Source organism: Saccostrea cucullata, unplaced genomic scaffold (genome assembly GCF_032062105.1).
Source record: "Saccostrea cucullata isolate Sc308-1 unplaced genomic scaffold, CSIRO_AGI_Scuc_v1 ctg9505, whole genome shotgun sequence".
NCBI classification, from domain to species: domain Eukaryota; kingdom Metazoa; phylum Mollusca; class Bivalvia; order Ostreida; family Ostreidae; genus Saccostrea; species Saccostrea cuccullata.
In genome coordinates, this window is record NW_026936891.1 from 26,621 (window position 1) to 39,034 (window position 12,414).

The 12,414-nt window shown below is 33.7% G+C and overlaps 1 protein-coding gene across 1 annotated transcript; it reads left to right on the forward strand.

The window, feature by feature from the left end:
- Positions 1-204: 204 nt before the first annotated feature.
- LOC134246817 (26S proteasome non-ATPase regulatory subunit 12-like) lies at positions 205-5,936 on the forward strand. Its single transcript, XM_062729167.1, is given in 12 exon segments — positions 205-338; positions 1,747-1,806; positions 2,050-2,178; positions 2,295-2,402; positions 2,598-2,702; positions 3,088-3,237; positions 3,595-3,683; positions 3,722-3,776; positions 4,274-4,386; positions 4,527-4,704; positions 4,888-4,965; positions 5,583-5,936. Coding segments are annotated over 12 exon segments (1,371 nt in total). The 5' UTR covers positions 205-242; the 3' UTR covers positions 5,793-5,936.
- The last annotated feature ends 6,478 nt before the right edge of the window (positions 5,937-12,414 follow it).

Consider the following 12,414-nt stretch of genomic DNA (forward strand, 5'->3'; position numbering starts at 1 on the left):
AAAAGCAGATATGGTAGCGTTTATGTTTCCGGATTAACGTATGTCAAGTATGAATGAAATAAAGGTCCAAAATAAAATGGGGAAAATATAATATGTATGTATTTATTTAAGCATCCGAATTAAAAATTTTAATTAATTTTACAAACTTAAAGAAACGTTCGTCTTATAATTATCTTACCCAAGGCCAAATCGGAATTTGTCTTTCTCGACTTTTCTCGTTATACACGAGATTGTGAGAAATCATGGCGGACACCGGCGATGAAAAACAACAAAAAATGGAAGTGGACTACAGCTCCACTGTAGATGAAAAATTGCCAAAATGTGAAAAGCTTGCAAAGGTAAAAACAGTTCTTCAAGTGTTTCACAATTTTACATTTGTCTAATCTAAGTTCTTCTAACCTTTTTGTTCAATTATTTTGAGCTATGCCTCGTGACAAAACAGCTTTGTCATACTTGCAAATAAGCATTTTTTCCGATCATATATGCTGAACTTTAATTTTGTTTATCAGATTCCTCAAAACAATCTTATATTTACTGAAAGGTAATTTAAATACTGTCAATTATGCCACAAAGATGGAGAATTTTTTTGATTAGCTCGAATTTCCTTTGGTTTGAATAAATTTGGTTGGCTAGCGGCCTATTGGCCATAAACCAGGTTTAGCCCAAGGAAAAATCATAGTAACCACGGACACGGCTAAATCAAAATTGTTCATTTTTGTGAAATGTAGCTTTATGAATACAATTTATACAATATATTATATATTACATTTTTACATACTGGTATGTTGACTGTTAGGGCAAGCACAGACGTTTCTTTAGTTTTTCAGTATTAGATCCATCTCATTAAATTGTAGCTGCAGAACTGTGGCTCTCTGCTTGAGAAAATTCAGACAGATGTAAAGCAGAGAGCTACAGATCCATGCATTGTAAAAGCCTTCAATTTGTTTGTCGCTTACTTCAGGTATTATTTCCTATATTTGATGTTTTCCCCAGCTTTATAAATAATATCAGATAATTAACGATTCATTTTAACTCTTATTCCTACATGTGAATGTTTATTTACCTAACGGTTCAAGAAGGGCCATTTGTGGAAGTGGACGTAAAAATAGGTATCTTTTAAACTGACATTCTAAATCCATAGAGAACTGTTTGGACCATTGAAGTATCAATGATTGGTGTAGAATATTTGATTAATTATCAGATACCATTTTAAGAGCGTAAAAAGGCATAAACTACAAGATATCTGAAAGGAGTGCAAAAAAATTGGATGCGTAAATCAAAGCTTTTTACAATGCATTGATCTGTAGTTCTCTGTTTCATCTGTCCATATTTTCTTAAGCAGAGAGCTACAGTTCTGCAGCTAATCGAATCATGCATGTGGCATTTTGCATATTCAGGACCCAACCTATTTACTGAAATCATGTCAGACAAGGTCTGAACAGTGCTGAATTTAATTGATGTTTAATCTACTACAGTGTATTTATCTGCATGGTCTTTTAAATCAAGAATATTTTATTTTTTGTTAAACATTGTTAGTGCAAGAATGTAGTTTGCAGCAAGATGCAATTCAAAAAGAATTGTTGGTCCATAGGTTACATATACTACAGAAAAAATTCATTTGATCAATGTGCAATGTCTGAATTTCTCTTTGCCCAGGCATATTTTTTATAGCTCACAGTACCTGTGGCTCTTTGCATTGATTGCTATTAAAACTGACAAATAATTGTAATCTGTCTTCTTTTTCAGCAAGGGAAGTTAACAGAGGCCCTTGAGACTTTATTGTCACTTGAAAAACAAACCAGAACTGTGAGTATTATAGTTACCAAATATGGTCCACTAATGTTAGGTTAAACAGTTTATTTACCAATATTAACATTTCATGTTATCTGTCTGTGTATCTGTTTCTCTGTACATGTACTTATTTTTAAAAAATCAGAACTATTCCTCTTAAAGTATTTTGTTCAAACTTAGTAAAATCTGATACACATTACACAAATCAGTTTAATAAGATTAAATTTGTATTTTATCCCTTTCATTCATTTGTTTTAGGCTTCTGATACACATTCCACAAGTCGTATTCTGGTCGCCGTAGTAAAAATGTGCTTTGAGGCCAAGAACTGGGATGCTTTGAATGAGAACATTATCTTACTCACCAAGAAAAGGGGACAGATCAAGCAGGTATGAGGTCAATAAATCAGCAAGAGGTCATCAGGGGAGCTTTTATTAATGCATCAATATTTTGTTTCATACAAATGTATTGTTTTTTTTTTTTTTAATGTTTCATTTTATTTTAGGCAGTGACAAAAATGATACAAGAGGCCTGTACATATGTAGACAAAACACCAAACCTAGACATAAAACTGAAACTCATAGATACTCTACGGACAGTAACAGCTGGGAAGGTAGGGTTAGGGCTTTGTTATTGTAATTTCATGGTTATTCAATATCACTTTCTTTTGCATAATTTGAAAATTTAACATCATAAATTGAATTGGAATAATTTATAGACCTGCAGATGTATGCTTATTAAGGGTAATGTTTAGCTAAAACATATGGGGTATAAAATGAATGATTTTATGTGATGCATGATTTTGTAGATATATGTAGAAATAGAAAGAGCCAGACTGACACGAACTCTAGCAAAAATCAAAGAGGATGCAGGAAAAATTGCTGAAGCAGCTACCATCTTACAAGAGCTGCAGGTACATAAAATTAAGAATAGAAGATCAGGGGAAATAAATGTGGGGGAAAAAATCTGGAATATGGGACACATTACAATTTTTGTTTCATACAAAAAACAGTATTTATTGATATTACAATTGTAATGAAAATTCAGGTTTAAAAATATTGACATTACTTTACAAATATCCTAATTTGCTGAAGCAAAAATACTTGTAATGAACATTTCCTTTTGTTGTTGGGTGGTAATGCTTTAGACTTGTAAAAAAAAAAATCAAAAGAATCTTTTTCAGGACCATTTGAGTTTACGGGTTACTTTGTTATGAGTTAACACATTAATATATTGCATTGTGTTAACATTTCTTGTACTCAGAAATTTTTAGCCATACTTCTGAATGATAATTTTAGGTGGAGACCTTTGGCTCTATGGAGAGGAAAGAGAAGATAGAGTTTATCCTAGAACAGATGAGGTTATGTCTGGCTAAAAAAGATTACATCCGGACACAGATCATCAGCAAGAAAATCAACACCAAATTCTTTGAAGATAAAAATACCACAGTAAGAAACACATACTATTACATGTAAATCAGAGGTTTCTGGTAGAGCAAGTGGATTCTTGAATGTTGTAAACTTCCTTGTAGAGTAACTGCAGTGTAGACTGTAAAATGGTAGATAAATAAGAGATAAAGTAACAATTTGTAATGTATGTTTCTTTTCCATTTTAATTCATGATCTTTATTAGAGTCAATTTTATGAAAAAATACAGAAAAAATTAGATGCCAATTGGCATAATTATTGCTATACATGTATATCTACCCACATCAAATTATAAGGTTCAAAAACCTTATTTGATTGAATATAATTTTGAAATATAGTACTTCCTGAATCCTATTACAGTTTGACTATGTTTTGTAGGAGCTGAAGTTGAAGTACTATCAGTTAATGATAGAGCTGGACGAGCATGAGGGCTCCTACCTGGCCATATGTAAACATTACAGGGCTGTGTACGAAACTTATGTGGAAGCATCCTTGGGTAGTGTAGATATTAAATTGTTAAAACTCCGGAAATCAAAGAGGATAAGGACAAAATGAGAGAGGTGAAAGCTGAAACTAATGTGGAAGCACTTGGGTAGTGTAGATTGTAAGTTTTAAAATAAAAAAGGGAAGGGGGTTGTTGGGCAACAATTTACAATAACAAGTTTTAATTCAAGAACCACTGGGCCAGGAAAACTGAAACTTATGTGGAAGCATCCTTGGGTAGTGTAGATATTAAATTGTTAAAATCATGACCCCTGGGGGTGGGGCGGGGCCACAATAGGGAATCCAAGTTTTACATAGAAATATGTAGAACAAATCTTTAAAAAATCTTCTTCTCAAGAACCACTGGGCCAGGAAAGCTGAAACTAATGTGGAAATAACTTCTGTTTTTCAAATAAACATTTACAATTACCCTTTAGTTAATAAACATACATACATATACACTGTAAATATGAATTAGCTATACTTCATTACCTGGTAAAAACAAAGATGTTCATGGTTTAAGTTTGATTCTAAAACTTGATGGTATGTATTACATTATGAGTGTTATTTTTAGGCACTACGATATGTGGTCCTGTATCTTATCCTGGCCCCATATGACAATGAACAATCTGATTTGATTCATCGAGTGAAAGAAGATAAACACTTAGAAGAAATCCCTGTGTACAAGTAAGTGAAAGCTTTTATTAGAGATATTGTAAAAATAATATTTCCAGTTTTTTTTTTTCTGTGTATGTTTTTTTTTCTTGATGGTGATTATAAACTTGAGTAAAAAATTTCAATGCTTTCAATTATGCATGACATTTCAGAGAGCTACTGAAGTGTTTCACGACGGCTGAGCTGATTAACTGGAAACAGTTGTGTACTACATATGAGAGTGAACTTAAGTTTGGTTCTGCCTCAAGTCCTGCTACTCATGTGTTCAATACAAAGTTAGAGGGTGGAGCAAAGAGGTGGACGGATCTCAAAAATAGGGTGGTGGAACATGTAAGTCATGCTCAAACACAGCATTTTTCTGTGCATTTTAATAATAGGTTTACAAATAAACGATCATTCTTAATCATGATAACATTTGGTGAGATACTTGTTAAATACATGTATTTATTTAATGTTAAGTCCAAAATTTTTGCAAAAAATTTTGTTTTTACATTGTGATTTTTTTTATATCAGAATATACGAGTGATGGCCAAGTACTACACAAGGATAAGGACAAAGCGAATGGCGGAACTTCTAGATCTGGCAGAATCGGTAAGCATGTTATACAAACACTTATTCAAGTTGTTTAAAATCATTTTTATAACATGACACTTTTCACTATCAAAGAGAAAGAATACTGTATACATGGTTATTTTCGCCCTGTGTTATTTTCGCCTTTTCACATTAGCAAACAGTTTTGCAGTTTTAAATTTGCCCAGTCATAGATTTGTTTAAGAAATTATACTGTGTTCTTTGAATTTGCCCAGTTTTAAATACTCCCAAATGTGGGTGAAAAAAAATGGGGGGGGGGAATTTCCCCCTATACAGTACTAGTTTAGGAAAAATATTACATTGTACCGTACCTTGGGAAATTTCCCCTAGTTTATTTTTTGCCCTTTTCTTCGTCATTGCAAGTGGGTATATTTAAAATTTGGCCAAAATTTAAAGTGTGTAAGAGAGAAAATAGTGTAGGTTGAAAATAACCCTTTATGCAGGAAATGGAGAATAATAAAGTGGTGAATGCCCATGTACATTATGTACATGAACATTGCTTTATGTAAAATCCTATTACAGATTGAAATTCTCTGCCTTCTTATAAAACACTTTAAATTATATTTTTCAAGCCTTAATGGTTACTTGAGATTAACATTTCTTTTTTATATAAACAGGAGACTGAGGAGTTTCTATCCACTTTGGTAGTAAACAAAACGGTGCAGGCCAAGATTGATCGTCTGGATGGAATAGTGCATTTCAGTGAACATAAAGACCCCAGTGACATCCTCAATGATTGGTCATTTAACATAAACACCTTAATGCAACTGGTCAACAAAACTAATCACCTGATTACTAAAGAGGAGATGGTCCATAAACTTCATTAGGGCTAAGTTTCTGTGTAAATACGTCTAAATTTTACAGTGTATCAGCAAATAGCTGTGTTGTGATATACATGTAAGGAAAAAATTCCTTATGCCTTCATATGTTTCTCATGATTTAAAAATGAAATAAAAATATTAATATTGTCATTTTTAGTCTTTATTTAAATATTTTTTATGAGTACCTGATTATATTTTTATATGTACAAGTAAACAATTTTTTCTCCCCTCTTTCTGATTAAATTTGGTAATATTGAAGTCATTGTAATCATGTATTTTCCCTACTGGTCAATCCTGATTTATAACTTCAAACCAGTTAAAACAACATACTGCTTTACTTTTAGCTATGGAAAATATGGCAAAAGTAATTTAAAGAACAAGGTTCACTTATGGCATTTTTTGGCCCTGTGAACTTCTAAAAAATTGCAACTGCTTAATTTAGTTGACAATGCATTGAATATCATTTAGACCTTTGGCGATTAAGAAACTATAAGAAATTATGTAAATTTCTCTCTAGTAAATGCAGCATGTTGTGTCATGAGTTTTTTTTCATTTTCCTCATAACCTGAAAAATGCTACTAAAACAGTAGATATTTAAAGCTATATTTCGTATGGAGTACAATCTCTGATCTAAGGTATGTAAGGAACAAATGATAGAACTGTCTCTGAGGATTACAAGATATGTTTCATTTTTTGGATCAAGGATTTCACTCATATTATTTTCTTCTCTAAAAATACTCAAATATACCCATTTTTCTTAAAATGCAAGAACAGTGAAATTTAATAGAGCATATTTCCTATACTTGAACTTTCCAGAGAAAGTTTTTACTGGAAATGAAAGCCCTAAGTCTCTACTTTATTTTAATGTTTAAAATAGAACATAGAATGATAGTCCATACATTGGTATCTCTACAGGGCTATTTTATGCATAAAGTGAACTTAGCTCTATATGTAACTTGTCTACATTTACATGTACGAGGGTTGTCCGGTAAAATTGTGGACAAGTAGTCTCGCGTGAATAATAATCATCACTGCGTTCTGAAATTTTGACTACTCTTTAGTACATATTTTCTGAATAACCCTAGCAAATTTCAAATAGATATATGCATAAATAAATGAATTATGAGATTTTATGTTATGTATTGTATCGCCTTACGGAGAGCGGATGATAACGTCAAAGTGTCTAAAACAGCGTCATGTTTCATCTTTGTGCTAAAAATAAAGTTGGATTATTCCACTTAAATTTCGGATTTTCATTGGTGCACATACTTTAGTCTCCATAATCAATTGAGGAACCATCTGGCACAAACGTGCGATCTTCTGGGGATTTATTAGTAAGATACGGACAATATTCCCACCATCATTCAACTAACAGACAATCTTATATTGACGGTCAACAGTGACAGCGTCTCTTGCTATTAGAAATTAGCAGTTTGTCCGCATGTTTTGTACTACCTCGGGACTCGATCAAAATGACTTTACTAAGAAAACTCCCATTTCATTTCTATACTAAAGATCTGGTAATTTTGGGGGGATTTTTTTCTTCCATATTCATTTAAAGTTTCTTACGGCATTATTACACCATCTAAACAAGCAAATTCAAAGAATTTTGGTCCCCCGCTTTCGGTGTCTTTGTGGATGAGATGTCATTTTTTATGACACATTGTGTCTAATATGAACACCCTTTCATATGTCATGTATTTAGAAATTATCACTGAAGTTGATTTTTTTTAAAAATAAGGTCAATTGTGAAGGTCAAAGTCAAGGGGTAAGAATTCATAGCATGCTCGGAAATATCTTGTCACAGATAATGCACATGTCAAATATGAAAGTCCTATCTCTTCTCAATATAAGGAACAAGATGTGTTTGTGAAACACAGATGACCTCGTATGGCAACATGACAAAGATTTAACATTTCTTAATTCAAATGAAATATATTAGATATTACCCAAAGTAGGGTTTTCAGACAAGAAATACATTTGTGAAATACAAAATCCCACCCCCCTGTTCAAAAGAAAGTTATGGCCAAGGATACATTTTTGAAAGGTAGGTCAAACTCCAAGGTGAAAGGATCTGAGTTGTTGATTTCTTTAAAAAGGTCACAAGTAATACATATGTGAAGGATGAAAACCCTAACCTTAACTGTTCAATAGTTATGGCCAAGGTAAAAGTTTTGGAAAAGTAAGTCAAACTCCAAGGTCAAAGAGTCAAAGTTCTTGGTATCCAATGAAAGGTCTTCTCATAAGGATTACATATGTGAAGTACGAAAGCCTTAGCCCTTACCGTTCAAATGTTATGGTCAAGGTTAAACTTTTTTTTTTTCAAAAGTACGGAAATCTCCAAGGTCAAAGTCAAAATGTCAGAATGGAAGGCCTTGACACAAAAAATACATATGTGAAATATGTAAGTCCTAGTTTCTACCATTCAAAAGATATGGTCAAGGTTAAAGTTTTTTCATAAGTACGGAAATCTCCAAGGTCAAAAAGGTCAAAGTTGTTGGCATCCAATGAAAGGTCTTGCGACAAAAAATACATATGTGCAAAAATATGAAGTCCTACATGTAGTATCTACCGTTCAAAAGTTAATGTGGCCATGGTCAAAGTTTTTGAAAATTAGGTCAATCTCCATGATCAAGGTCAAAGGGTCAAAGTTCTTGGTATCCAAGGAAAGGTCTTTTCACAAGAATTACAAATGTGAAGTACGATAGCCCTAGCCCTTTCCGTTCAAAAGTTATGGTCAAGGTAAAAGTTTTTTCATAGTCTCTAAGGTCAAGGTTAAAAGGTCAAAATTGTTGGTATCCAATGAAAGGCCTTGAAACAAAAAATGCATATGTGAAATATGAAATTCCTAGTTTCTACTATTCAAAAAATATGGCCAAAGTAAAAGTTCAGATTTTTTGTGTAAAAGTGGGTCAAACTCCAAGGTCTAGGTCAAAAGGTCAAATATGGTGGTACCCAAAGAAAGGTCTTCTCACAAGGGACACACAAGTGAAATATGAAAGTCATAGCTCCACTAAATCAAAAATAATGGGCAAGGTTAAAGTTTTTGTGACGGCCGGACAGACGAATGAGATTTAATGTCCCCTCGCTTTCGCTAAAGCGGGGGACAATAAAGAAGGCAGTAAATTGTTATTTTATTCATTATGGTTTTATTTTGATCGGGATTGGTCCAAAATGAATTTTTTTTTCAATTTGCCATTTCATTTCAATTTCTTGCCAAAAAGACTGAGACTAGTCAAAATTCACATATACTTTGATCATTAGTAAACTTTAATTGAATCGTCGTGCATACATACAGATATTTCTCTATCAGATAATAAAGGCTTGTCATAATTTTTAATTCTTATACCACCAACCTTTCACTTGCTATTTGACTTCGAATTAAAGTCATGACACTCCTTAGGTTCATAAACAGTACCTGTATCAGGTTCCAATGAGCAATCTTTGTATCAAGTACGAGCTCCTAGTATTTCTACATTGTTAAGTTAAAGTCTTAAAAAAATAATTTTACACTATTCTGCCTGTAACTTTGAACTTGCTGCATTGACACTGGATTAAAATAAGAACTTTCCTTATTTCAAAAACAATACCTGTACCAATTCTTTTCCAAATAAAGTTTTAGCTGAGACATTTTTTTTTCTTTTTTTTACCAGTGACCTTGAAATCGCCAAAATGACCTTGGATAAAGGTCAAGGCATATTCTTTGATCATAAGCAATATCTGTACCAAGTATGAGCTTCCACTGACTCTCCATTACAAAGTCAAGTTATGTCATACCTTTTTTCTACTAGTAACCTTGAACTAAATGGAATGACTGGATAAGATCATGACACATTTTTGGGTCATAAGCAATCCCTGTACCAGGTTTGAGCTTCCAGTGATTCTTACTAAAAAGTTATGACCCAGACAAAAATTTCATACTTTTAGGCCAGTGACCTTGAACTTGCAGGAATGACCTTGTGTCAGATCAGGACTCACTGTCGGGTCATTACAAGCAAGCTCTATAACAAGTATAAGCTTCCAATGTTTCCATATATCAAAGTTAGAGCCTAGACAAAATTACATTCACAGACAAAGTGATTCCTATATATCCCTAAAACTTCCTTTGTTTGGGGTAAAAAGAGAAGTTTCATTACAAGGAATACACATTTGAAATATGAAAGCCCTAGCACTAATCATTCACATTATTTTTTTTTACCAAAGTAGGTCAAAGTCTAACTTAAAGGTTAAAAAAAGTTCAAAAGGAATGGTCATGGGTAGTAAAAACAAGAGGCCCAGGGGCCACAGCGCTCACCTGAGCACATCGGGCTTGAATTTACTCCCCCCCCCCTTCCAGGCGTTCATCATTTGAACAAACTAGAATCTACACTACCTGAGGATGATTCCATATAAATACCAAAGGTTTCCCTATATATCCCTATGTAAAACTTTGGTCAGCCATTTTGGCCCCACCCTATCCCCAGGGCCGGGGGTCATGATTTGAAAAAACTTGAATCTACACTACCTGAGGATGATTCCACATGAGTTTCATCTTTCCTGGCCCAGTGGTAATTGAGAAGGATTTTTAAAGATATTTCCTATATATTCCTATGTAAAACTTGGGTTGGCCATTTTGGCCCCATCCTTGCCCCGGGGGTCATGATTTGAACAAACTTGAGTCTATACTACCTAAGGATGATTCCACATGAGTTTCATCTTTCCTGGCCCAGTGGTTCTGGAGTAGAAGATTTTTAAAGATTTTTACTATATATTCCTATGTAAAACTTGGGTCGGCCATTTTGGCCCCACCCTTGCCCCGGGGGTCATGATTTGAACAAACTTGAATCTATACACTACCTGAGGATGATTCCACATGAGTTTCATCTTTCCTGGCCCAGTGGTTCTGGAGAAGAAGATTTTTAAAGATAATTTTCCTATATATTCCTATGTAAAACTTGGGTCAGCCATTTTGGCCCCACCCTTGCCCCGGGGGTCATGATTTGAACAAACTTGAATCTACACTACCTGAGGATGCTTCCACATAAGTTTCATCTTTCCTGGCCCAGCGGTTCTGGAGAAGAAGATTTTTTAAAAATGCCATTAATTTTTAACAAATTCATGATTATCTCCCCTTGGAAAAGGGCGTGGCCCTTCATTTGAACAAACTTGAATCCCCTTTACCCAAGGATACTTTGTGCCAAGTTTGGTTGAAATTGGCCCAGTGGTTCTTGAGAAGAAGATGAAAATGTGAAAAGTTTACAACAAACAACGAACGACAACGACGACAGACAATGGACAAATTTTGATCAGAAAAGCTCACTTGAGCCTTCGGCTCAGGTGAGCTAATTAGTAAATTTGGAGACATAAACAGACAGACAGTTTATCAAAATATGCCCCCAAATCTTCAATTATAGTGGTGGAATAAAAACTCAACAAGTTTAATTCCATGACAAACAAGACTGTATAATAGTGTATTTTAATATATATGATAAATTCAACTTGACATAAATTAATCATGTATCACAAGGGGACAAACACAGTTTTTACAATTACATGTACATCAGTTATGCTTTTCAAGAAAAGTTGAAAAAATATGAAACATCTAGAAAATCTTCATATACTACTTGTGTATGAAGTAGAACATGCATATAGAACTTGACAATGAAAAATATTTCATAAAAAACTTAAATTACTTAGAACCTCAGTAACAACTAAAAGAAGGAAAAAGTGTTGCATACAAAGATAAAACTAAATTAGATAAGCAAGAAGCCCATGGGCCACATCACTCACCTGAGTAACTTTGGCTATTATGTTATTAAACAGATTTCCCCCTAATACCTATCTTGACCTTTCCCAATCCCCAGGGGTCATGATCCAAGCAATTTAGAATCTACACTAGTAACACTACCCCAGGATGCTTCCACAGAAGTTTTAGCTTTTCTGGCCCAGTGGTTCTTGAGAAGATTTTTTTATGACCCCATCCTATTTTTGTATATTCTTGACAATTTCCCCTCGGAAGGGGACTTTATTTTTATAATTTAAACTCCCACTACCCAAGGATGTTTTGTACTAAGTTTGGTCAAAATTGACCCAATGGTTCTCAAGAGTAAGCTGAAAATGTGAAAAGTTTACAGATGAATGGACAGTCAGACGGATGGACGACGGACAGGTGATCAGAAAATCTCATATGAGCTAAAAACTGCAAGGCCTGCTATGTAAATCAAAGGAGAGAACATATAAAAGAATTTAGATTTTGCATACTGTTATATTTATTTATAATCTAAAACACTAAAAAATAATAATGTTACAATGAGATCACTTTATCTTTTCTAGCAATTTTCAGACTAAAATTAGATATCATTGAGATGGTGGCTATCTCAAAGGGTCCCACTTTCAGCAATGAACATAAAAATGTAAAGTAGCTGAAAGGGGTTTTAACCTTGACTCTTGGCCTAGAAACTTCAAGGTCACTACACATCCATTGACCAGTGGCACTCTGTGAGAGAAGTATTAGCCACATTGGACCAAGGGGAGAAAGCATATGCTCTGGACAAGGATTCATAATAAAAAAAATTACCTCCCTTTCTCTTAAGCTTAGATATTCAGACAAGCACTGATTTACCTCTCTTGATATTTTTGCTTAAAAATC